General features: G+C 56.1%; 1 protein-coding gene across 1 annotated transcript in view; it reads left to right on the forward strand.

Moving 5' to 3' along the window:
* Positions 1–23,932, forward strand: part of LOC113266691 (epididymis-specific alpha-mannosidase) — a 39,412-nt gene extending 15,480 nt beyond the window's left edge. Inside the window, exons 8-20 of the mRNA XM_057309864.1 lie at positions 2,245–2,443; positions 5,672–5,862; positions 6,852–6,990; positions 8,817–8,950; positions 10,570–10,844; positions 15,252–15,443; positions 16,053–16,305; positions 17,442–17,552; positions 17,630–17,822; positions 19,769–19,906; positions 21,337–21,449; positions 22,204–22,324; positions 23,712–23,932. Coding sequence (XP_057165847.1) covers positions 2,245–2,443; positions 5,672–5,862; positions 6,852–6,990; positions 8,817–8,950; positions 10,570–10,844; positions 15,252–15,443; positions 16,053–16,305; positions 17,442–17,552; positions 17,630–17,822; positions 19,769–19,906; positions 21,337–21,449; positions 22,204–22,324; positions 23,712–23,932 — 2,280 coding nt within the window. The remainder of the gene's footprint in view (positions 1–2,244; positions 2,444–5,671; positions 5,863–6,851; positions 6,991–8,816; positions 8,951–10,569; positions 10,845–15,251; positions 15,444–16,052; positions 16,306–17,441; positions 17,553–17,629; positions 17,823–19,768; positions 19,907–21,336; positions 21,450–22,203; positions 22,325–23,711) is intronic.
* The last annotated feature ends 1,388 nt before the right edge of the window (positions 23,933–25,320 follow it).

The raw sequence follows: 25,320 nt of genomic DNA on the forward strand, positions 1-25,320 counted from the left end.
TGTCACAAATTCACTGACCAGATACGAGTGGGTTTATTTCTGGGCTGTCTATTCTGTCTGTTGATCTGTATGTCTGGCTATATGCCAACAACACACTGTTCTGAAAACCATAGTTTTATAATGTCATTTGAAATCAGGGAGTGTGATGCCTCTGGCTTTGTTCATCTTTCTCAGACTGCTTTGGCTCTTCAGGATCTTTCGTGGTTCCATACAAATTTGAAGACTGTTCTATTTCTGCAAAATATGCCAGTTGAATTGTAACAGCGATTCTATTGAATCTGGAGATTGCTTTGGGTGGTATGGACATTTTAACAATATTAATTCTTCCCATCCGTGAGCACAAGATATCTTTCCATTATTTGTGCCTTCTTCAAGTTCTTTCCTCTTATGGTTTTCTGTGTACAGGTCTTTCACCTCCTTGGTTAAACTTCTTCCCAGGCATTTTATTCTTGTGATGCAATTACACATGGGGTTGTTTTCTTAATTTCTCTTTCTGATAGGTGATTATTAACATACAGAAATGCAACCAATTTTGCATGTTGATTCTGTATCCTGCCACTTGACTGAATTTGTTCATTACTTCTAACCATGTCTCGGTGGAATGTTTCAGGCTTTTTATATGTAATACCATGCCATCTTCAACTCATGACACATTTCCATCTTCCTTTCCCATGTGGATGCCCTTTGTTTCTTTTCCTTGCCTACTTGCTCTGACAAAGTCTTCCAATGCAATGTTGACTGAAGGTGGACAAGGTGGATATCCTTGTGTAGTTCCTGATTTCAGAGGAAAACCTCCCAGATTCCCACCATAGAATACGATGCTAGATTTGGGCTTGTCATAAATGGCTTTTATTATGTTGAGGCATGTTCCCTCTATACTCGGGATCAATAAATGGATATTGAATGTTGTCGGTTGCTCTTTCTGCATCTATGGAGAGGATCATACAAGTTTTATCCTTCATTTCATTAATGTGTTGCATCATGTTGATTGATTTGTGGATGTTGAACCATCCTTGAATTCCTGAAATAAGTCCTACTCTATCATAGTGTATGATCGTTCTGACGGATTGTTGACTTTGGTCTCCTAATAATTGTTGAGGATTGTTGGATCTGTGTCTATCAGGGACATCGGCCTGTAATTTTCCTTTATGTGGTGCCCTTGTCTGGTTTTGGTATCAAGATGATGTGGTTTCTGTGTATGAGTTTGAAGTGTTCCCTCTTCTTCTGTGTCTTTGGAAGAGTGTGAGAAGCAGAGGTATTAATTCTTCAATAAATGTTTGGTAGAGTTCACCAGTGAAGCTGTCTGGTCCTGGACTTGTGTGGGTGGGGAGGTTTTTGATTCCTGATTCACTCTCCTTAGTAGTAATTGATCTGTTGAGATTTCCTATTTCTTCCTGATTCAGTCTTGGTAAGTAGATATTACTAGGGATTTATCCATGGTTTGACTTTGTCTTTTTGAAAGTGAGCTCAAAGTCAGTTCATGTGAGTCATAGCTGTTATCACTGTTATTCATAATTTTCTTATCATTAAAATTAATGATGTTGATAATTAGTGATACAGATGTGTGTGAAGAAGAGCCCAGAGAGTGAAATAAGTTAGACAAATGCCCATTCTATATATTCTCACTTGTATGTGGGATCTAGAAAAACCAAATTGATGGAAATAGGGATTAGATTTGTGGTTGCCAGGGTACCGGGGTGACACGGTCAGTTGAGCATTGGACTCTTGATTTCAGCTCAGGTCATGATCTAGGGTTCTGGGGTCGAGCCCTGCATCAGGCTCGATGCTCAGGTTGGAGTGTACTTGGAATTCTTTCTCCTCCTCTCCCTCTGCCCCAGCCTACACTCACATTCTCTCTACCTGTGTCTATAAAATAAATAAATATAATCTTTAAAAAAAAGAGTTATGGCTGCCAGAGGTGTGTGGATGGGGAGGTGAGGGAATTGGGTGATGGTGTTCATTAGATACAGACATCCAGTTATAAGATAAAGAAGAACTTGAAATGTAACATATGAAAGAAAGAAAGAGAGAGAGAGAAAGAAAAAGAAAGGAAGAAAGGAAGGGAGGAAGGAAGAAAGGAAGGAAGGAAAGAAGGAAAGAAGGAAGAAAGGCACAGGGATGCCCTCAGGGAGTTGGTTGGGCCTTCTGCCAGAGAGAGCTGGAGGGCCCTTGGTGGGGGCCATGAGGGTTGGGCTGGGCTCTGCCCCAGAATTCCAAGGCTTTGCACTGTGTTCCCGCCTGCAGGGGTGTGACAAGCAGTTCTTCAATGCCTCGCTGCAGTTTGCCAACATGGACATTGTGCTGGACAGCATCAATGCTTACAAATCTGAGCTGGGCATCTCTGTGGAGTATGCCACGCTGGACAACTACTTCAGTGCCTTGCACTCTACCAATGTCAGCTGGCGTGTCCATGAGCACAGAGACTTCCTGCCCTATTCCTCAGGTATGAGCCTGTGCAGGTTGGGGTGCAGATCTGGTGCCAGGGAGGCACCTGCCTCCCTCCCCCCTCCCCCGGCCCTGCTGATAGAGCATGTGAGGGTCCCTGGGGCTGAGATGGGCCCTGCCCCCCCACCCAGCTGTCCCGCCTAGACATCCTAGCTACCCCCACTTTGGTGCCCACCAGGTTGAACCTCTCACTATTGCCCGCGCACAGTAGTTTCTTGCTGGGAGTGCTCCACCCCCACCCCCCCTTCCCTTCCCCCATATGTCCTACTTTTCTTGCAATGTCACCTTCTCCCAAAGCCTTTCCTGACATTAAGGCTAGATCAGGTGGCTTCTTGATGTCCTTATGGTCTCCGTGTTTCCTTTCATCAGTATTATCAGAATTATTGGGGGTCCTGCCTGCTTCATGCCTGTGTTATTGAGGCGGGGACTGTACTGGCTGTAGGTAGCACAGCCTAAGGGTTAAAGGGGCCGGGCTTGGAGTGAGCTTATTCCCTGGCTGCATGCAAGAGCAAGAACTGTCCTATGTCAATAGGACTGTGTCGATAAAATGGAGATGTTCATGGTGTTCAGTCCATTGAGTTGTAAAAATGAAATGAGGCAAGAAAAGACCTTAGCCTAGAATCTGGCACAGAGGAAGGGACAAGCACATGTAGCCATCATAACTCTATCATCCCTGGTCCTGTTGGGCGAGTTCCTGCCATGGACATGATCAGTTCATCCCTGTGAGGAGGCTAACTTAGGGCCTGCAGGGTGCTGTGTAGGCAGCCCAGCAGCACCCCTCCCAGGCCTGCCCCAACCTGTCCCCCATTGTGAGCCCCCTGAAGATCCCATCTCCCCAGTCTGCAGTCCAAGCTAGAATTAGACCAAGTGCAGCATGGCACAGAGTGCTAGCGGAACAGAGAACACCCTCCCTACCCCTCTCCTGGACCCTGTCCTGGGACATCACTGGGGAATAGTGCTGACCAAACCATTGACTTTCTAACATCTTTATTGCGTAAAATGTAAGAGCCCTAGAAGGGTTTCTGTGGTCCTGCTCCACTCCTGCGCAGACGGAGAAGCCAAGGAGATGTGAGGTTGTGGTGGGGTAGAAAGGGGCCAGGACACCTTAGGGAGCCGAATGTAGCCTCTGCTCCCAGCCAGCATCACCCAGTAGTGGCTATCAGGCTATGCACACGCTATTCAGGGGCAGAGGTGGCTTAGAAAGGAAGAGAGGAGATGGGTGGCTATACCAATCAGACAGGTGGGAGACCAAGGCTTGGAGGGGTCCCCACTGGCTGAATGTTCATCACAAGGTCAAGTGTCTGGAGGGAGGCCTGGCCTCCACCACTGATCAGCAGCCAGAGTGTCTGAGGAGGGCCAGCCCAGACAGTGGTTCAGACCCATACCTGGGTTTGGATCAAGCCCCTTTCGTCAGACTGTGAGGCTTCAGGTAAGTGATGTTACCCTTCTGAGCCCTGGTTTTGTCATCAATGAAGTGGGTTCTAGAAATATTGAGGGGGGCATCCTTAGGAAGGCTCAGCAGTGACCACTGCCCCAACCTTCATGTCCCACCTGCATCCTAGGATTGGAGAGACACTTGTATAAGAGCTCCGTAGCTTCCATTTTCCCATCTCCCCATTTGCTTCCTTTCCAAAGAGATGCCAGTGTGGACCCCAATGCAGGCTGGATCTGGGCAGCACTGCCCTGGCTCGCCCATAAGTTGGGTTGGTCTGGTCCTTTATCACCTTGGTCTCTTGTCTGTGTGGTGAGAATGTGGAGCTACATTGTTCTGAGACACTACGATTCACACCCTGTGGTTGCAGCAGCTGGCTGATGGTAGACACGAGAGGAAATCCATCTATGTGGGTGTGGTCGCAGAGCAGGTGGGAGGGACTATGCGATGTGGGAGGAGTAACAGTCAAGGTGAAAGGGGATAGATTGAAGTGGGCAGGGTACAGGTAAGCTAGGAAGGGATATTTAGACTTGGGGGTTTAATTCAGTGTGGGGTGATACATGCAAGTGGGCGTCATTACTGCCACAGTGGCGTGGCTACCCCAAGGGGGAGAGGGGGACAATTGAGATGGAAGGCCACATCCAGGAGGCCTTGGCTGCCTTCATGTGGGAGGGCTCCAAGGGTGTGAGCTTGCTTACACCCCAGGTGGGAGGGGCAAATTGATGTGGGCGGGGTTACAGTTGTAGTTCAAGGGCTACATCCTTGTGGGTGTGGTTACAGCCCAGGTAGGGGTGGACACGTGGGTGTGGGCGGGGTTATGCTGAAGCGGACAGGCGGGGCTAGCGGAGGAGGGAGGAGGAAGGGCAATGTCCTGCAGGTGTTCTGAATTGGTTTGGCTTGGTGCAGCCTCCCAGCAGAGACAGTGTTTCTGTCTGGGCAGGTGCGGGAGTCCTGGTTCCTGCTCAGAGTCACTGGGGATTTAGAGCTTAGGCTGCAGAGTGCCCCCGCCTGACCAGGACACTCAGCCTGCTGGAGAAGTTGTGGTCAACATGGTCTCCTGACCACACAGCCTGTACCTTTACCCGGATCACGGGGCTACCCTTTCTGCTGTGCTCTGATCATGTGGGGGAAGGTCAGGGAATGGAGACACTGCCCAGCCAGCGCGGAACATGAGGCAAGAGCAGTAGGAACAGGCAACCACCTTGTGAGACCCTGGCACACCCCGGGAGGCACCAGCCCCCCCTCCTCCCACCTGAGCCTTGGTCTGGAGTCACCCTGTGTGTGCACGTCAGCGCAGCAGCACAGGATCCCTCAGCTCTCCCCCCATCCCGTCTCCCTGGGCTGCCAGGGGAACCGCTAAGAACCCAGGCTTGTCCCGGACTCCCCATTGCCTCTGAGCCACATGCAAAGCCTCTGACAGCACTCAGGACCTCATCAGCTGGGTGCTGCCCACCTGGCTCCCATCTGCCCCCATCTCCACCAAGGTCTCCCAGGCCCGTGGCTCACAGGCTGTTCCAGGTTTCCCAGGTCCACCCTAGGCTGTCTGATCCCCCATCCCAGGCCTGGTCTAGCCCAACCCGATCCTCACACCTACTCCTCACACCTACCCCAGCCCCTCCCTGGGCTCCCCGGGCAATTCCTGGCCTGGGTGGAGCAGGAGTCTATGGCTGCCTCCATAGGTGACCCAGGCAGAGCCAGACCCCAGGCCCCAGCTTCCACAGCTCTACTGGGACGTGGGCTCAGGAAGGCTCCAGGCCAGGGAGACTCACGCCAACTGCCAGCCCTTCTCTCCAGATCTATATCAGGCGTGGACCGGCTTCTATGCGTCCCGCAGTGGACTCAAGAGGCTGGCAAGGAGAGCCAGCGCTCTGTTGTACGCCGGGGAGTCCATGTTCACACGCTCCGTGTGGCCGGCCCCCCACCAGCACCTGGACCTGGGCCAGGCCCTGAAGCAGCTCCAGCAGCTGCGCTGGGCCGTCTCCGAGGTAACGGCACAGCTGTCAGCGACACCATCAGGTCGGAAACCTCCTGTGCAGTGCGATTCCCAGCCCCTGGTACCTACAGGTCCATGTTCCAGAAGAGACACCGAGGTGGCCTGTGGTCACATGGCAGGTGCATGTGGACACCGGGCCAAGGTTAGATGCAGCCTTCAGCTGGTGGCTTCAGTAGGCTTTAGAGCCAAATTTACCCAGAGGAGAGAGGGCAAAGTGGAGCGGCATTAATGTCCCGCAGTCCTGCGTGGATTCAGTCCCCCTCCGCTGTGTGGCCTCAGGCTCAGGACTTGCCTCTCTGAGCCCTAATTCCCTCCCTGGACAATGAGAAGCTCATGCCCACCCCAGGATGGTGGCAAGTGAATGTGAGAGTGTACGTGACCCGCCTGGCACAGTGGCTGCCCCATAGCAAGTCGTTCCCACTTTCCCGTCTCCACTCGTCCCCCACTGTACAGATGGGAACACTGAGACCCCAGAAATCCTGTAACTTGTCATCTCCCTGCCACAAAAGGGCCATGCTGGCCATGCCTTGGCACACTCGCCTGAAGGGCATTGCCCGCAGAATGTGTCACTGTGTTGGGGGTGAAATGGATACACTTTAGAGCCCATCAGAGTGAGCGGGACACGTGGCTTCGCCTGGTGGGGCCTCGGTTTCCCTTTGGGGAAGACAAGCTCATCCCACCCCCACTTTGGTACAGAGAATGGAGGGTGCCTGGAACAATCCAGCGGCACTCGCAGGAAGACTGCACAACAGAGATGAAGCTGGGACGGGTCCCTTGCAGAGGTCTGTTTTCTGGCCAAGCTAGGGGACTCAGTGGGTTTCCACAAGGTCATCAGTCTCTCTGCGCCTCAATTTCCTCTTCTGGAACGTGTTAGGGACCCTCACCTGCTCCAGAGCACCTGGGGAGAGGGAAGGAGAGCCAGCCCCTGGGGTTGGTCTGCAGAGGCAGGCCTGATCCCCTGCCTCTCTGGTCGGGACGCAGGTACAGCACCATGATGCCATCACCGGGACTGAGACCCCCAAGGTGAGCGACATGTACGTGAATAATCTGAGGTCAGGGATGCAGGCTGTGCAAGAACTGATGGCCTCCATCGTCCACGACGGGAACCCAGCCTTCTCGGGTGAGCGAGGCCCCTGTGGGATGTCCCTGCAGGTCTGGGAGGGGGCTCTGACCCTTTCTGAGCAGAGAGCCTGGGGGTCACGGAAAGGACCGGAACAATCTGAGCCTCAGACTCTGCAACCACATCTGCTTGTGCACCCCTGACCCTTGGCCTGAGCCTGGCATGAGCCCTGGCTGCTCGGAGCCTCCATGTTCTGTGTGTCGGGGAAAAGGGTGAGGTTACCGTTAGATCCCGTCATAATGGCCAACTCAGCTTGGCATTTGCTAGCTCTCAGCACAGTGATTACTGCAATGCGTGGAGAGCTGTAAGCTAGGGGGTGCTATTATCCTCACTGTGTAGCTGAGGACACACCAGAAACACGGAGGTTGTGGACATGCCCAGGGTCACCCAGCTAGCAAGGAGCAGAGCAGGGATTGAGCCCAGGGATGGCGCTGCAGGGTTGTGGAGGGTACAGGTGTCCTCAGCGACCTGAGCCCAGCAGGATCCCCCAACTCCCTCCTCAGTTCAGTTTGGGAGCTGATGCCCGGCCTCTTTGACGGTGAAGGGTTCACACGTACAGGGTAACTGATCATGCCAGCCTGAGGCTGAGGGATTTTGAACCAGAAAGTCCTAGGGGCTTGGGACACCTTGACCTCCCTCCCAGTGCCTGATGTCATGTGCACAAGACCTGCTACACCTTCCCCAGCTCCCCATCTCAGCCTGTGCTCTGTCATGGTGAACCCCTCACATCTGACCTCCCTGCTCAGCTGGCCTGCTCTCCCTCCCCTCTGTGTCTGTGTGCAATGCCATCTGACCTTCAGACCTGGGGAGGCCCCTGGGAACCACGCACTCAGCACACAGGGTCCCAGCCCGCAGATGCTGGGGTTGGCTGGGAGAGACAGCGGCAGCAGAGCTGGAACCAGGGTATGATTTCCCTGCCTGGTGGGGCTGTCCATTCCCATGACCTCACCAGGGAGGCTTGCCCAAGCAGTGAGCAGGTGGAGGTCAAGAAAGGTGTTCCAGGGGCGCCTGGGTGGCACAGCGGTTAGGCGTCTGCCTTCGGCTCAGGGCGTGATCCCGGCGTTGTGGGATCGAGCCCCACATCAGGCTACTCCTCTATGAGCCTGCTTCTTCCTCTCCCACTCCCCCTGCTTGTGTTCCCTCTTTCACTGGCTGTCTCTATCTCTGTTGAATAAATAAATAAAAAAAAAAATCTAAAAAAAAAAAAAAAAGAAAGAAAGGTGTTCCAGCCACAGGGAAGAGCCTGGGTGGAGGCAGGAGGCTGGAACGTGTGTGAAGTGTTCAGGGCTCCAGAAATCATCAGACATGGCCAGCGTTTACCTCGCTGGGGGTAAAGGATGGACAGAGAAGGAACCCAGGGCCACATTGCTGTGGCTCAAATGTTGGGCTCGGCAATTGACTGGACCCTCCAGCCTTCGGAGAATTCTCCAGTCCTTCCCAATGCCAAGCACTCAAACTTGGGAGACACAGCTTAGCAGTGGGTCAAGTTGTGCAGGTGACTGTGTTTCTCCGGGCCTCAGTTCCCTGTTTAGTCCCGTGGGGCTATCAGGGAGTGATGTGTCAGGAGCACGGGAACCCTCGCTGTCCAGAGGGACATAGGGTGTTCCCTTCTACCCTCCCCTGCCTGGGGACTGGAAAAGAGCCGTGAGCAGAGTATGGGGGCTGCTGAGTATAGGAGCACACGAGCCCACTGGTCCCCATACTCAGCTGCCCTGGCAGCTCTGCAGGGCCATGGGTCTCCTGCCTCAGTTTCCCATGTAGCCACGGCACCCAGGTGTGTTGGATGAGCCCGATGGCAGCAGGTAATGCCGGTTCTCTGTGTGTAGACCCGGAAGCTGAGGGACGCATGGCCGTGGTGTACAACCCCCTGGCCTGGACGGTCACCACCCTTGTTAACCTGACTGTGGGCTTCTCCCGGGTCAACATCACCGATGAGACTGGCCGGCCGGTGGCTGCACAGGTATGGCCATGACAGCGTGCACGGGACATGCTTGCTGTTGCCGACACCTGCTCCAGGAGGGCACTTCCAGAAACAGGAGCAGTTCACGTGAACATGTGACCCTGGGGGCCACACTTGGAGGCCATCGCCATGGGGACCCTTATCCATTAGGGTCTGTGGGATCCACCAGGAGACTGACACTGGGCGATGAGCAAATGACGTGCCCAGAAGTCCCGCCACTGTGCCTCCTTGCAGGGTGTCCTGGGTGGTCTGCACTGATTGGGAGGCTTCTCCTTCCCGCCCCCGCCATGGGGCATATTTACATTCTCAGGTAAACGTCCACGTTCTGTGGGAAGGCCACAGAAGTCTGCAGACGGGCGCTTTGTGGAGGGGCTGATGTTCCAGGCTGGCCCAGCGCCCTGTGTCTGCACACCCAGCCACCAGCATGTGCGCAATCGGTCCTCACTTCCTGCCGCTGCCTGGAGCCAGAGGGGGACCCCAGGGACCCTGCCTGTCCCCCAGCACCAGTGCATCCCTGCGGGGGCCAGGAGGTGCTGACATCAGCCACTCAGCAGACTCTCCCAGCGGCACGTTCTGGTCCAGCCGGGCTGAGTGCTGATCCCCTGGACAGCAGTGCCACTGTGGGGAGAGGGGGGTCAGACACTTAAGGGCATGTGTGGTGTGGAGTGATGACCCGGGAGCCAGGGTAGCAGACCTTGGTTGATGCAGAAGGAGGAGGAGTTCCTCTGACCTGGGCAGGGAGACGGGACGGTGTTGGTTTCAGCAGACCCAACCCCTAGCACCCCCTTCTTCACCCACAGGCAACACCACTCAGGGTAAATGCACTGCACAAATATTTTGGAGACCCACTGTGTGCCAGGCCCTGCCTAGGTGCGGGGATTCCTTAATAACCAAGCACATGAAGTCCCTGCCCGCAGGGGACTCATATTCTCGCCCTGGGTGACAGGCAGGAAACCAAATAAGAACGTGTGGAATGTGACAGATGGTGGTGGCTCTGATGAGGAATATCCCCAGAGCAGGATGGGGGCAGGGACAGGGCGTCTGCTGTCTGTCCCACAAGGCCTGGGTGGGGCAGTGTGTGCAGCCATCCTGAGGTTGGTAATAGGGCCCCCGAGGTTCCCACAGGGGCTTGGATGCTGCATGCTTCCCCTGGAGAGTGAGGGGCCAGCTGAGTGTGCCCAGTGTCCTCCAACATCCCTCCCAGTTCTGGCGACGGGGGTTGGGGAAGGCCAGGAGAGTGAACAGGAAAACGCTCCCTCGGGAAATTGGAGGATGTGAAATAAGGGCCTTCAGAGAGATCCCTTCCATGGAAGGGGAACAGCATGAGCAAAGGCTCAGAGGCAGGGAATAGCAGGGCTGCTGAGAAGGGAGGGCGGTTGCTGATGCTGGAGTCTGAGGAGTGAGGGAGGCCAGGGAGGGAGATGGGGCTGGGGCAGGATCCTGCTGAGCACAGAGGAGGCCTGCAGGGAACTCAACACAGTCCAATGATGGAAAGACCCTGCTGTCTGTGGGTAGTGAGCACCCCGCCCAGGGGGTAGGGAAGTCACAGTTGACTGAGGACACCGAGCATCTTCCAACCCTGATATCCACCATGTTGTTTCGTTCTGCCGACCTTCCAGGTCCAGGAATCAAAGGAGAAGCAACCTGGTTACGACTTGTATGTGCTGACTACGATCCCGGGCCTCAGTTACCGACATTACAGCATCAGGCGCACCCAGGGGACCCAAGAGGACACCAAGCAATTGGGTGCCAGTGTGGCTAGAACCTCCAACTTTGCCCGCAAGACAAAGAGCCCTGCTGGCCCAAGGGGCAGGCACCTGGTTCGTGTGGAGAATGACTGTTACACTGTGTTCCTGGACCGGGACACTAACCTGATGTACAGCATCTTAGAGAGGTGAGGCTCAGCCACTGCGGGCTCTGAGTTGGAGGCATGCATTGGGACCCAGTCAGGTCATTCCCCCGTCTGCCCGTGTCCTCACCTGCTAGGGGAATCACCTGAAGTTGGTGACACCAACACCCTCCTGTGTTACTGTCTTTATTTCTGCAGTTGTGAGAGTAGACCAATTGTGAGTACAAGAAAGCCCTTCATGAATCTTGTCATTCCAGGGCTGTCGATCCACAAAGTCGATGTTGAAGACCCACTCAGGGAGAATATATAATAGTCACTTTATCCACTTTCTTAAATTTAAAGAAACATAAACCCATCCATCTAGCCACTAGCCACTAAACCATCCATCCACCCATCTCCTTTTGTACCCATCCACCCATCCACTCCCCACTCACCCATCTATCCATCCATCCACCCAGTGAACTTGTTCATCCATCTGTCCAACCACCCACCAACCCATCCATCACCTCACCCTTCCATCTGTCCCTTCATCCATCCATCCTCTATCCTTCTTGTGCATCCATTTATTCAACCAACCAACCACCGATGCATCCAGTAACCCACAAACCATCATTTTCTATCCACACACCAAACCACCCATCTACCCACCCAGGTACCCTCCCACACGCCCTCCCATCCATCCATCCATCCATCCAGCCAGCCAGCCAGCCAGCCATCTATCCACCTATCCTTCTGTGGATCCACCGTCCTCCCACTCATCTATATATTCAACCACCCACAAAACCATCCATCCATCCACTCACTCACTCAAACATCCACCCATTCAACCACTTCCCTCCCATCGATCCATATAACCACCTACTTACCCACTCATTCATGCGCACAGCTATATATCTATCCACTTACCATTTGATCTATCCATTTCTGTTTATCTTTCCATCCATCCATCCATCCATCCATCCATCCATCCATCCATCTATCCTTCCATCCACTATTCTTGTTCATCCATTTATTCAACTAACCAACCACTCATCCATCCACTAACCCCCACAACCATCATTCTGTTTCCACAACCAAACCACCCATCCACCCATCAGCTACCCCTCTCACACACCCTCACACCCATCCATCCTCCATCCACCCATACATCCAATCACCCATCTTTCCATCCATCCACTATCCTCCAAGTTGTCTGTATATTCAACCAACCACACAACCATCCGTCCATCCACTCACGCACTGAACCCCCCATCCGTCCATTCACGCTTACATCCCATCCATCTATATATCTACCTACCTACATAGATAACCACACACTCACTCATTCATCCATCCACTTACCCTCACATCCATCCATATATCCACCTATTTACCCATTCACTCATGCCTACACACATACATCTATCCACTTACCATATGATCTATCCATGTATCTGTTGATCTTTCCATCCATCCATTCATCTACTCTTCCCACACACCATCACATCCATCCAACATCCAGCCATCCAGCCATCCAACCACCTATCCTTCCATCGATCCACTATCCTCCCAGTTGTCTATATGTTTGTTCATCCATCCATCCATCCATCCATCCATCCATCCATCCTTCCATCCAGTATCCTTCCTGTTCATTTATTCAACTAACCAACCACCCATTCATCCACTAACATCCACAACCATCATTTCATATCCACATACCAAACTACCCATCCACCCATCAGCTACCCCCTCACACGCCCTCACATCCATCCATTCTCCACCAATCCATATATCCAGCCACCCATCCTTCCATCCATCTACTATCCTCCCAGTGTCTGTATATTCATCCAAACATACAGCCATCCATCCACTCACTCACTGAACCATCTACTCATTCATTTACTCACCTCCCATCCATCCATACTTTTACCCACCTACATACCTAACCATACACTCACCCAGCCATCCACTTACCCTCCCACCGATCCATATATCCACCTACTTACCCACTCATTCATGCCTACATACATACATCTGTCCACTTACCATTAGATCTATCCATGTCTGTTTATCTTTCCATCCATCCATCCATCCATCCATCCATTTCCACATCCATTCATTCAGCAACTAATTGTTGACAGCAGAGAAAGCAGGTGACCCCCAGGAAAAAGCCTGCCAGGTGTTTTGGGCCAGCCCTGTCCATCCTCAGGCCACATCCCAGATAGTCCTCATTGCACTCTAGCTGCCTCTGCCAGAGCAGCCACTTCCATTTCCTGATGTGACCCCCCCACACTGGAAGTGGGGGAGGAACAGGAAGTCTGGAGGAGTAGCTGGCAGAAAGTCTGGGGAAGGAAAGAGAAGGGAGGGAGGAGCACGGGTGTGAGGTGACCGGTACCTGGAGCTCAGCCCCAAGGCCACTGTGCACAGCTCTGGAGCCTCAGCGCTAGGAAGGCCCCACAGAAGGGCCGCACCTGAGCCCTGTCCTTCATCATTCCGCAGATCCCCTTGAGAGAGGGCATGGCAGGTAGAAGGGGCTGACTGCAGCCAGCGTGGGTGGGGAGCGAGAGTGGGGAGAGCCGTGGAACCTGGGGAGGGCCAGGCAACTTCTGAGCCTCCCTGGTCAGAGCAGAGACCCCAGGCGGGCCTTAGGCTGCTTCTCCAGTCAGGCCCGACACCCCAACTAGACAGCCCTTGTGGGGCCAGCTCCACCTCACCTTCCCTGTGTGCATCCCATGAAGGCCTCATCCGCAGCCATGACGCCCAGCTGGCAGGTCCAGTTGCACAGCTCATGGCCTGCCGACCATCCCCCTCACCCCCATCCATCTCTGTTGCTTTTGGCTGGGGTGAGGACTGGGTATTTCTTGTGGATCCCTGCAATCCCCTCCGGGGTAAACTGCTAATCCAGCGCCTCAGCCCTGGTTGCAGAGACAAGGGGCTGTGAAAATGGAGGGCGGTGGGCTCAGAGCAGCCTTAGTGGGTGGGAGGCACTGGGAGCCAGGCCTGAGGACTGGACGGGCCAGAGAATCCGTGGGCACAGACGAGGGGACAACTGTTCCACGGAAGGAGCCTCCTGTGCAGAGGCCCGGGTTGGGGGGGGGGGCTTCACCCTTACAATCCAGCACTACGGAGCGAAATCGCAGACCCCGCAGATCAGCTCTGGAAATGGTCCCCATCTGTGGTGTTGGGACACTCACAGCCCATGTGGGCATCACCACAGTCACGCCCTCTGACCCTGCTCTGCCGGTCTGGATTCGTCTAAATTGGACTTTTCATACCAGGGGATCCAGTCCATGCAGCCCTGTGGGACTGGTGCCATCCCCCAGCATCGTGTGTCCAGGGTCTGTCCACGCTGCCATGGCCACCAGCGACTCGTCCCTCCTCTGGCTCAGTGTTATTCCCGCGACAGATGGAGCACGTTTCAGTCCTCCAGTCTCTAGCTGACGGCACCTGCGGGAGCTGATGAAGGGAGCGGGAAGCGGGCAGCCTGAGGCCAGAAGGGAAAGGGCTTGGGGCCGGACGAATGACCAGGATTCTTTCCTGGGCTCTTCAGAGGGGCCAAAGGGGCCCTTCTCAGATGCCTCCCCTGCTCCCTGTCCATGCCCACCGCAATAGCACAGAAGCCCCCAAATGGGTGTGGAAGGGATACTTCATGTTCTGTGCCCGGGAGCACCATGCCCCAAACCCAGTACATGGCAGTGCCTTTGCTTAGACCACACACAGAACTAGGATCCATACATGTGTCTACACCATCCATGTCTCTACAGGGCTCTGAGTCCCTGCCCACCCTTCCCCCATCCTCTGTCCCAACCCCAGTATCTGAACAGAATGGATTGAGCCCAGATCGAGCAGATGGAATGAAACCTGAGTCCTGGCTTGGGCTCTTCCCAGGCATGGGATCCTGTGCCGGGGATCAGGGTCCCCAGCCTCTTGGGCCTCGGGAGCAAAGTGGGTTCACGTTCCCTGCCCTCGGGAGTCAGGAGGAGGTGGTGAAGTGAGCGAAGGTGCTGGCTCTTGACATCTGGACACCGGGGGACCCATGACAACATCCTTGCTTGTGCTCCTTGGGGTCCCTCTGAAAGGTGTGGGGGGCTCTGCTGGCCGCCTGATGACCAGGCCCCAGCTCCAGGGGACGTTCCCCCTGGGGCAGCATGAGTGCCCTCTGCTTATGCTCTCGGGGGCCTTTATGCAGCCTCTGTCACCCTCCTGCTTGGGGGCCCTGCTGGCCCATGGAAGGATCTAAGGCCACGTTGGCTCAGGAGAGGGGTGTCTCACGGACTTCATCTGAACCACGTGCAGGTGTCACCGAGCGGCCTCGTGACCGTCACTGAGGTTCTGCTGAGGTGGCTTTTCTTGGCTTCTGGTGGAGGTGGGTGTCTGCATAGCAGGATGGTCACCAGCTTCCAGATGACGAGGACCACACTCGGGACACATGTGCACGAAGATGATACTGTTTTCCCTTTGCTGTCCCTGCAGAGAGAGTAACCGCACAGTGCAGGTGACCCAGGAGTTCATGGAGTACCGTGTCAACGGTAACTTGAAATATGGCCCTATTTCTGATAACTTTGTGTTTACACCCACCGAGACTGCGAAACAATCATGGGAAAGTGTGGAGCTGCAGATTGTGACGGGAAAGCTCATGACCGAGATCCGGCAGCTCTTCTACAGGTGCGCTCGGGCCCTCTTGTGCATGACGGTGGGCGTACGAGGGATTCAGGGTCCGGGTGTGCTCCTGATACCAGCTCGTTCTCGATGGGAGCTTGATGAAGACGTGATGGCTCTGACTGCGGCATCCTGGCTCGGCTGCACACGCTGTACCTCGTAGGGGGTGTCCACGTTCAGAGCTGGGGCAGGAACCCACAGGGACACTGACTTACATTAGAAGCCCGGTGACAGCACAGACCTAAGCCATCCAGCCTGAGCAGCCCAGTTCTGATCATCGGGGGACCAAGCTCTTCCCATTATATTGCCCAGGAAGACTCCGTGACCCCCTGCCCTGACTGCAGGAGGAGGGAAGAAGGGAAGGGGGCATGGAAAACAGGAAGGGTGAAGAAGGAAGTAAGGAAAGAAGGAAAGAAGAGAGGAAGAGAAAGTGAGAGGGAGGTAGGAAGGGAGGGAGAGAAGAGGTACGGAGGAAGCTAGGCTGGGAGTAAGCCAGGGAGGCAGGAGGTAGGAGGGAGGAAGGTGGGAGATAGGAAACGAGGGAGGGCGGAGGAGGAGGGAGGGGCATCCACAAGGCTCCCAGAACCGGACCCACGATTCCCAGTTCTCCTCCAGGGATGTGAGGGACAGCAGTCACACATATGCCATCTACTCCCGGCTCGCCCACGTGCCAGTCGGCCGTGGCGGGGAGCTGCTGTGCCGTCGCATCGAGCAGGAGTACCGGGTGGGCCCCATGGAGCTGAACTGCGAGGCCATCCTGAGGACCAGCACCAGCCTCCAGAACCAGCAGACCCTCTACTCGGACAGCAACGGCTACCAGATGCAGCGGAGACTCTTCCGGGAATACGCGAGCAACAGCATCGCTCGGGTGAGCCCTAGGGGGCCCGCTGGTCCTGCAACCACGGTGGGGGGCAGCCCGGAGGGCGCTCTTCCTGAAGGCCGGAGCAGGAAGCCCGGTCCAGCAGCAGCGTGCGGCCGCAGAGGCCTCTGGAGGGAACGCCGCGGAGCCCCCGGCCCACCTGTGCTGGGAGGGGTGGAGACCCAGGCTCAGGTCACCACTGGTGTCTGAAATCCGGAGCCCCCACAGGCCCTAGACCATCCCCATCTCTGTCTGTGCCTCGGTTTCCTCTTGTGTAAGAGGAGCGCCTCATCAGGGGGTCGCTCTGAGATTTCTGAGCAGATGCCTGTCAAAGGCTTAGCGGGCCTGACAACCCCCCCCCCCGCCCCAGGGCTTCAGCACAGAGGCCACCCGGTGGCTCCTTCCAAGTGGTGAGCGTGGCCCGAAGCCACACATCAGCTCCCACATCCTAGGCCTCCAGCCCTGTGACCCTGGGTAGCCCCCGACCTGATCGAGGGAATAACCTCGGCCCCCAGGACTGTGAGGGTCAGACGGAACAATCCAGATGAAGCCTGCCCTGGGGGCCTCCTGTGCCTCAGTAATCCTTACTTCTTGCTCCTCCTGGGGGTCCCAGGGGGGTGTGTCCCCACCCTGCTCTGCTGGTGAGTTCTTGTCCGTCGTCCCTACTGCTCGATGCCCCCGCTGTGCAGGGGCTCCTGACAGTCCCTGTGGGTCCGCCCGGGACAGTTGCTCCAGCAGAGCACAGAGCGTGGGGAGTGTGGCTGCTCCCCCAGACCATGCTCGGCCCTTTCTCTCTGTAGCAACCCTCGGCCCAGCACCCACATCAGGCTGGACCCCACACACCCCTCATCACTCCTGCAGGAATGTGCACAGCGGGTCCTTCGGCCCATTGTACGGGTGGGGAAACTGAGGCTCGAGTGGGCCAAGTCCCCAGTTCAGACGGTCAGGAAGCAGTGGAGCTGGATGTGAATGACAGTCTGTTGGTCTCCAACATCAGATCCTCTATCATAGTCTCCCTGCTGCACCCTGAGCTGTGGCTGTCCCCGTGTAGGGGGCTGAGAGCAGTGGCCAGAGGGGGACACTGACCAGCAGGCCTGGCCCGTCCTTCACCCTGACCGCCAGTGTGGCCATGTTTGTGTCCACAGAATTACTACCCCATGGTTCAGTCTGCCTTCATCGAGGATAGCCAAAGCCGGCTGGTGGTGCTGTCCCAGCAGGCACATGGCATCTCCAGCCAAGGAAACGGGCAGGTGGAGGTAGGAAGTGGGCCCTCCTGGGCACCCAGGGCACGAGCAGGTGGGAGGGGGCCCTGTCCCACAGCTCTTCCCTGCAGATCATGCTCCATCGCCGGCTGTGGAACAACTTTGATTGGGCTCTGGATTATGACCTCACACTGAATGACACCTCCGTTGTCCACCCTGTGCTCTGGCTCCTGCTGGGACCCCGGCCTCTCACCGCTCGCCTGCGCCAGAGGAGTGGGCTGGCGCTGCAGCACAGACCCGTTGTGCTGTTAAGAGAGCTGAATGGTAAGGGGGTGTGCATCCCAGAGAGCCCACCTGGCCGGGTAGACCTGGGGAGGGTTGTGGGCCTTCACTGATCTGGACAACGTTGAGCAGAGGGAGCTCAGGAGTCTCTGATAAAGTCCATTTAACGTGCGGGCAAACTCGGGCAAAGAGGTCCAGAGTTCACTGAAGCTCATATAGGTAGTGGGAACATTTCTGAGACTCACACCCATTCCACCTTGGACTTTTTCCCTGAGTATCATTCATTTTCTGCTCTGATATCTCTTTTTCTTTCTTTATGTGACATATATGGCTTCACACATGGAAGACCAACATTAAAAGTCTTTTTTTATTTGACTTCTGGGTACGCTGTCACCAGGTGAGGGTGATTCCAGCCCATGGTCTGATCTGCAGAGCTCATGCATTGCCTCCACTTACACCCCTGTTGGTGTACAACAGTCCATTTCTTTATGAGAATAATCAAACGTGAGATACAATAGGTAATGATCATGTTTAGAAATGGTAGTTCGGAGCAGCATGTGAAGAATGAAACAGCTAGATACAAGTTGGTGTTCATCTCACTCATCCTTGAACTGTGTGTGTTCTACTCACTTGCAGAGCTGTTGGAGAGAATGTGGTTATCCTCCTCCTTGCTTCAGTTTTAGCGCCAGCGCCCTCCCAGGTCTTTAGAACAGGCAGGGTGTATGAAGCACGTAGTGAGTGCCAGCTGTGTGCTGCACGCCAGGGATGGGTAAGGGCCCGGCCTCTCCTGAAGGATTTCTCCTGAGCTGTCCCCTGGGGAGCCATGCTCATACACATCCAGGCTTCAGGGAACACAGGGAGAGAGAGGTACTGAGGGAAGAGCCTGGGGCCTTGTGCTTTGGGGACCACAAGCCTGGAGGAGACCAGGGTCAACATGGGGGGTGTCCCTGAGTTCTCTTGTTTGCAAGTCACAGACCCTGAAGGGGCCGCTGGTTGGGCAGAGTGTGCTCCAGGATGAGTCAGTGGTTTCTTCCAGGAGGCCGGGAACCCTTTCCACAGAGGGGGACGTCCCCGTGTCTGAGGTGGGCCGGTGGCTAGGTCAGCACCTCCCACTGGCCCCACTCTGGTGTCTCTTGGTTGAAAGAGAGAGAAACTCCACGTGCCCTGGCTGAGCCACCAGGAGACTCTATCCTGAGGTGCAAGCACACGACTGCGGGAAGGGCTAGGGGTGCAACTGGCGCTCAGGGGGTGGAACCTTCTCGAGGCCATCCTTCTCCCTCATACTCTCAGCTGTGCTTCTCCCTGTCTGCAGACCTTCTTTACCCTCCCTACAGGGATGAGGCTGTGAACTCCTGAGCAGTGCATGCCCTCCCCCACCCTACCCTTGCAAAAGGACTGAGCTCAATCTTCCCATGCTGGGGGGCAGAAGTCCCAGGCAAAGCTTCTAACTGGTGCAGAGAGGAGCTCCTGGTCTAAGCTTGGACCAATCACTGTGGCCAGGGGACTGGGAGGAGGTGGTGCCCCAGCTGGAGCCCAGAGTTGCAAGGGTATTTCCTGGAAGGAGGAAGGGGCGGAGGTGTCTTCTGAGCAAGGCACCCAGACCTGAAATTGAAATCAGGGCTCTGCATGAACCTGCCCTGTGATCTGGAACAAACCCAGCACTTCTCTGGGTGGCAGTATTCCCATCTGTACTTTGAAATGGCTGGACTAGAGATCCAGGGTCCTGCCAGCTCTTAGACTCTGGGATTAGAGCCCCCGGACATATGGGCGAATGGGCATTCAGGTGGAATGATGTCCGTGGGCAAAGGCAGAAAGGGGATGCCCGAGGCGCTTGGACCAGCAGGTGCTTCAGGCTGTCCTCCCTGTGGGCCACACGTGGGCAGGAGCTGGGTCTCCTGACCGGGGGCACGGAGTGTGCAGAGCTCCCAATGTCAGGGGGAGCAGCTTGGCCCCAGCCCTTGTCCTGGCTCTGTGTGTCTGCCCCGCAGAGACTGCCCAGAATCTCCCAGGCCCCCCACAGCAAGAAGCCGTGATGCTGCCCCCGAGTCTTCACCTGCAGACCCTGAGCATCCCAGGCTGGAACTACAGCTCCAACCACACAGAGCACCTTTATAATCTCCAGAAAGGTGGGGCCGCCGTCCAAGGGAACCGGTCTCTCGGCTCCCTCCCCACGTCAAGCTGGCCCCACGCCCAGCACCAGACAATGTGGGCTCCTCTCAGTGTTGTCCTGCTTCTGCATGGTCCCCTGATCCCCTTCTCTGCCCAACAGGGAGACCCAGACCCACAGAGAGCCCGTGGGGCACCAGGGTCACTCAGCAAGCAGGGCACACGTTGGTCATGGACCCCAGCCCAGGACCTGTCCACACCCATTCTCCGATGGATCCCTGCCAGCCCCTCCACCAAACCCCATTCATCATCCACCTTCTGTCAGATCCTCACTTTTCAGTGCAGTCCTGCTTCCTCAGGGAGTCCTCCTGGAGCCCTGAACTGCCAGCCCCACTCGTCCTCTGAACTCAGGAAGCCTGACTGTCCAGAGCTTCTGTTCGTTCACTGAACAAATGTCTCTTGTGCCAGGCACTGGGTAATTAGCAGTACCCAAGGTAGGCAAGGACCCTGGACTCACAGAGCTCTCAGACTAGAGGGAGAAGCAGCCAAGTCACCCACCATGATGTTCACAATAAGCCCCCAGCAGGGCATGATGGAGGGCTACCTGGTGGAGGTGACACCTGCCATGAACTGACTGTTCCTGTTGCCAAAGCTCCAGCTGCACCTTATCTTCCCCTTTCCACTATGAGCAGCTCAAAGGCAGGGCTGGCTGCCCTTTAGACACCCTTTGTCCCCAGAGCCCCATCCAGGTCCTAGCAGGCACCAAAGACAACTCAGGAGGAATCCATAGTATTAAGAAAGAGGAAAAGAAAGAGGCAACATGCCAGATAACACTGTTATCTGATAAAGTAGATCTTGGGGACCGTGGCTCAAGCCTGAAGCCAAGTGGTTTTCTAACACTGAACCCCATCGTCAGGAATCCCCGCTGTCACAGAGGACGCAGGGCGGGGAACCTCCCCTACAAGGCACAGCGTTCCCTTCCCCCTTGCGTGCGTGGCCACAGGCAAGAGCCTGGGTCTCCTGCAGTCAGCTGGCCCCAAATAGGGGAAAGGGGCTGGCCTGGGGGTCCCCCCTCCCTGGAGAGCAGCGAGTGAGGGGCAGAGGGAGCCTCAGGGATGGAGTGAGACACCCTCCCTGCTCTCCCCGAGCTCAGGGCCACCTTATGAAGCAGGTGTGTCGTCCTGGACATCAGCATGTCCTCAGCCCCACCCCCACCCCCATCAGGAGACAGAGGACCTGCCTGACCCTCGGACTCAAATCCATAACCACACCCCCCGCCACGCTGGGACAGGTGGAAGAGATTTTACAAAGCCGGTGTGCGGCAGTAACATCAAGCAGGGACCACGTCAGCTGGCTCCCAGGGAGGCCGAGGCATGAAGTGAGGGCAGGTGTCGAGTGCTGGGCCCAGACTAGAGGACTGGGGCTGATGGGGGTCCTTCTGTCCCTGAAGGCCGTCGAGGGAAGGCCAAGCCGGACCTCCACCGTGTCCTGCTGCGGCTCCACCACCTGTATGAGGTGGGGGAGGACCCGGTCCTGTCTCAGCCCGTGACGGTGAACCTGGAAGTAAGTGCCCTCAGACCCCAGTGACAGGCCTCCCTGGCCATGGCCTGAAGCCCCAGCAGGCAGGCAAACCCCAGTGTGAAAATCCCCTCCGGCAGAGACCTCGGCAGAGAGATGCCTGCGGGTGCTCTCACTCCCCCTGAGGCGGGCGCTTTGGGGGCGCAGGGGCACCCCACCCTCCTGTCCCTGCGGGCTGGCTGCTTCTCCTTCTCTGGTCCCTTCCTGGGTCACTTTGTCCCGCAGCCGGCCTCGTCGGCGTGCTGGCTGCGTCTCTTCTGCTCATCCCCCGTGGTCACCAGCAGGCACAGGCCTCACAAGCAGATAGATCCGCAGAATGGCCCGGCCAGCAGATGGTCCCTTCCTTTTCCGGCCAGAGCGGGCCACCTGCTTCCCTCCGGCTGCAGGAGGCTGGGTCCCTGCTTACGTGGCACAGGGGATGGACAGCCACTCCTGGCCTCATCCCTGGGCCGCCCCCTGAGCCGTAGCCAGAAGAGGGGTGTGGGGGTTGGAGGCAGCTCCTGTGCCTGCCTCCCCCTGGGTCTGCTCATCCAGCACAGCACCTGGGGAAGCATGCTGGTGCTGGCCTCAGTGTCCTCATCTATAAGATGGGGACACAGTGCCCTCTGGGGATTTGCTGTGAGAATTCACGCGTGTGTGCTGTGTCCCAGGTGTGGGTGCCGCCCCTGTTCCTGCTTTGCCTCTGCTCTGACCTGGGGCCTCGGGGGTAGCTCACCCTCCCTGCGCTCCTGTCCCTCAGGTCGTGCTGCAGGGGCTGGGGTCCGTGGTGGCGGTGGAGGAGCGCTCGCTCACGGGGACCTGGGACGTGAGCACGCTGCACCGCTGGAGCTGGAGGACACAGGAGCATCCCCACCGCAGAGGTTGGGAGACCCTGGTTCAGGCTGAGCCTGAGAATCTCAGCCTGCCCCCAGCCTGGCTCAGGAGCTGGCCAGACCTTGTTTAGATCCCAGCTCTGCCCCTGTGGCCTGTGTGACCTTGAGCGGGCTACTGTGCTCCTCTGATTCTGTAGCGTCTCGAATCCACCTGAGGTCAGTGTGTGTGTGCATGCCTGTGTGTCTGCAGACCGCACCCCTGCCTCTGTCCTGGGTGAGTCCTGAAGTGGCAAGCACATCCCAGCGGGTTCTGACATCTGCCATGCTGTGCCTCACGCTGCACACACCACCATCAACTCCTGGGAACCACGGGCCACTTCATGCCTCCCAGTCTTTCCCGTGCTGTTCCCTCTGCCTGGATCACTCTTGTCCCCTTCCCTCTGGCCCACTCCCACTCAAGCTTCTTTGGAGTCCACGGCTTGATCAGTTTCCTCCTCTGTTCTCCTCTCCCTCTCTTTCCTCTTTCCCATGCATCTTCTCTGTCCACTGCATACAGCAGGGTGCCATCTATGTAGCTGGGCACTTAGGCATTTGGGAATAGATAGATGGATGATGGATGGATGGATGGATGGATGGATAGATGGGTGGATGATGGATGATGGATGGATGGATCTATGGAAGAGTGAGTACTTGAATGGGTGAAAGGAAGGATGGATTCATGGATGGACCAATGGATCACGATTGGATGGACAGATGGATAGTTCATGGATGATGAATTCATACATGGTCTCATAGATACATGATGAATGATGGATAGATGATAGATGAATGGATTGAATGGATGGGTACATGTGTAGATGTGTATTTCTCTCTGCAGGATGATGGATGGATGATGAATGAATAGATGGATCAATGAGTGGATGGATGGATTGGTGGATGATGGATTGATGAATGGATGGGTGGGTGGGTGGATGAATGGAGGGATGGATCTATGGAAGTATGAGTGTTCGAAAGGGTGAAATGGAAGGATGGATTCATGGATGGACGAATGGATCATGGATGGATGGATGGATGGATGGATGGATGGATGATTGAATGAAGAGGCTTCCCTCCCAAGGTTGAATTTAGTGGAACCAGTAATATAAAGAGCAGACCCCACCAGATGGCTTCAGTGAGAAAGCTCTAGGCATTCAGTGCTCCACCCCATGGGGAATGAGGCCATGTACGTCAGGACCACCTATATATTACCCTCACGGGGGGGCCAAAATGCAAGGGGCCATGGCCGTGGGAATCCTGGCAGGAGGAGGGCAGCCAAGGGCCTCCATCAAAGAGCCACAGTAGAGTGTGGGCGGGTGCGGTGTATGAGAGGGATGCTGGGTGGAAACACCCTGGGGAAGCAGGTGGCTCTCAGCACCGACCACTTCTGCTCCCTCAGGCAGCTCCCGCTCTCACTCGACACCCCTGCAAGGCACCAAGGTCACCATCTACCCGAAGGAAATCCGGACGTTCTTCATCCACTTTCGTAGCAGTGAGCCCTTGGCCGACTCCGTGGCTCCAGAGAGACCCCGGGGACCCCAGGAGAAGAACCAGGACCCAGGACATGGAAAAGCAGCATGGAGGGATGAGGGAGGGCCAGCTCCCCACCTGATAGGCTAAGGCAGAAAATGGTTGGATTGGGGATTTTGTTGTGTTTTAAATAAAAATTGCACTTCACAGACCCACATGTGCTCCTGGGGCACTAGAGCCGGCCTCTCCTATCCTCGCGCCTGGGTGACGTCTGCACGCACACTCACACTCCCCGTGCCTGTGCGGAGTCATCAGGAAGCTCCCATAAGACAGAGTGAAATACCCAGTGTGACAGCAAAGGCATCTGCCACGCAGGCCCCGCCCCCTCTCGTCCAGGCCAGCAGTGTGACATGTGGGCCTACTGTGTGCCTAATGATGGGGTACTGGGGGGCGCTGCTAGGACAAAGGTTCTTCAGATCCCACAGGTGGCATGGGGGCTTGGGGTCCATTCAGGAAGGCTGTGGAACGGTTACCCCGAGGCCAGGGTGGGAGTTGTGGGAAGAGCAGGTGCCCTGAGCCCTGAGCCCTGACGGGCTGGGTGCTGAGAAGGGGGCAGGATCTGCTGGGTGTGTCTTTCTGTTCTCACTTCAGGGCTCCTGGGTGGCCCTCCGTGGGCTGTGTCAGAAATGGTCCAGGTGTTGTGTGATGCTCTCCTAGGACGGGGACCTGGGGTGGGAGCAGGAGCTTGAAGGGGACTGCCAGCACCTTCCACTGGGATTGGGCTCCAAGCCCATGGGACCCACTGTGCAGTGGAATGGACTGTCCCTTGTCCTCAGAGGCACCTTTAGGGGCCCTTCCCATGTCCTCCCATTGCCGTTTCTGTATTTGCCAGGCTCTGTCCCGGGCACCTGACAGAAGTGATCTGGAGGCCTCCTACACGCTGCATGGTCTGGGTTCCTGACTCGGTCAGAGCGATCAGAGTCCTTCCCTGCTCCCTGCAAGCTCCATCGTGCACTCCAGCCTCGGGTCCCATCCTTCTCTGTGTCGGCCATACCAACCTTCTCATGGTCCCTCTGTCGCCCAAGCACAGTCCCACCCCAGGGCCTTGACACATGCCGTTCCCTCTGCCTGGAAACCCCTACCAGGTGGCCCGTACCGCTCCCTCCCTGACTCATTCAGGTCTCTGCTCCAGGTCACCTTCTCCTCTGACCACTCCATGGCAGGTGTTGCCAACACCGCCCTCCCCCTGCCATTCTCTCCATCCAGGCTTTCTCTTCCTTCTCTGCCCTTCCATCCGCCCTTGCTCATTATGGCTGGGATCGTCTGTCTCCTGCCACTGGATGTGTGCTTCACAGAGGAGGAAACTTCTGGCTTTCCCCCAATGTACCCCCAGGCTGGAAGCAGACGTGGGCACACGTGGCCCTCGATCAAAGTTTAATCCCTGAATCAAAGCTTCAGCAATGAAGGTTGTCTGTGGTTTCTGTTCAGAGAAGAATGAAGAGGGGAAGATGGGGTCACCCCGGCCCCATTGACCTTGT

Source organism: Ursus arctos, unplaced genomic scaffold (assembly GCF_023065955.2).
Source record: "Ursus arctos isolate Adak ecotype North America unplaced genomic scaffold, UrsArc2.0 scaffold_9, whole genome shotgun sequence".
NCBI lineage: Eukaryota > Metazoa > Chordata > Mammalia > Carnivora > Ursidae > Ursus > Ursus arctos.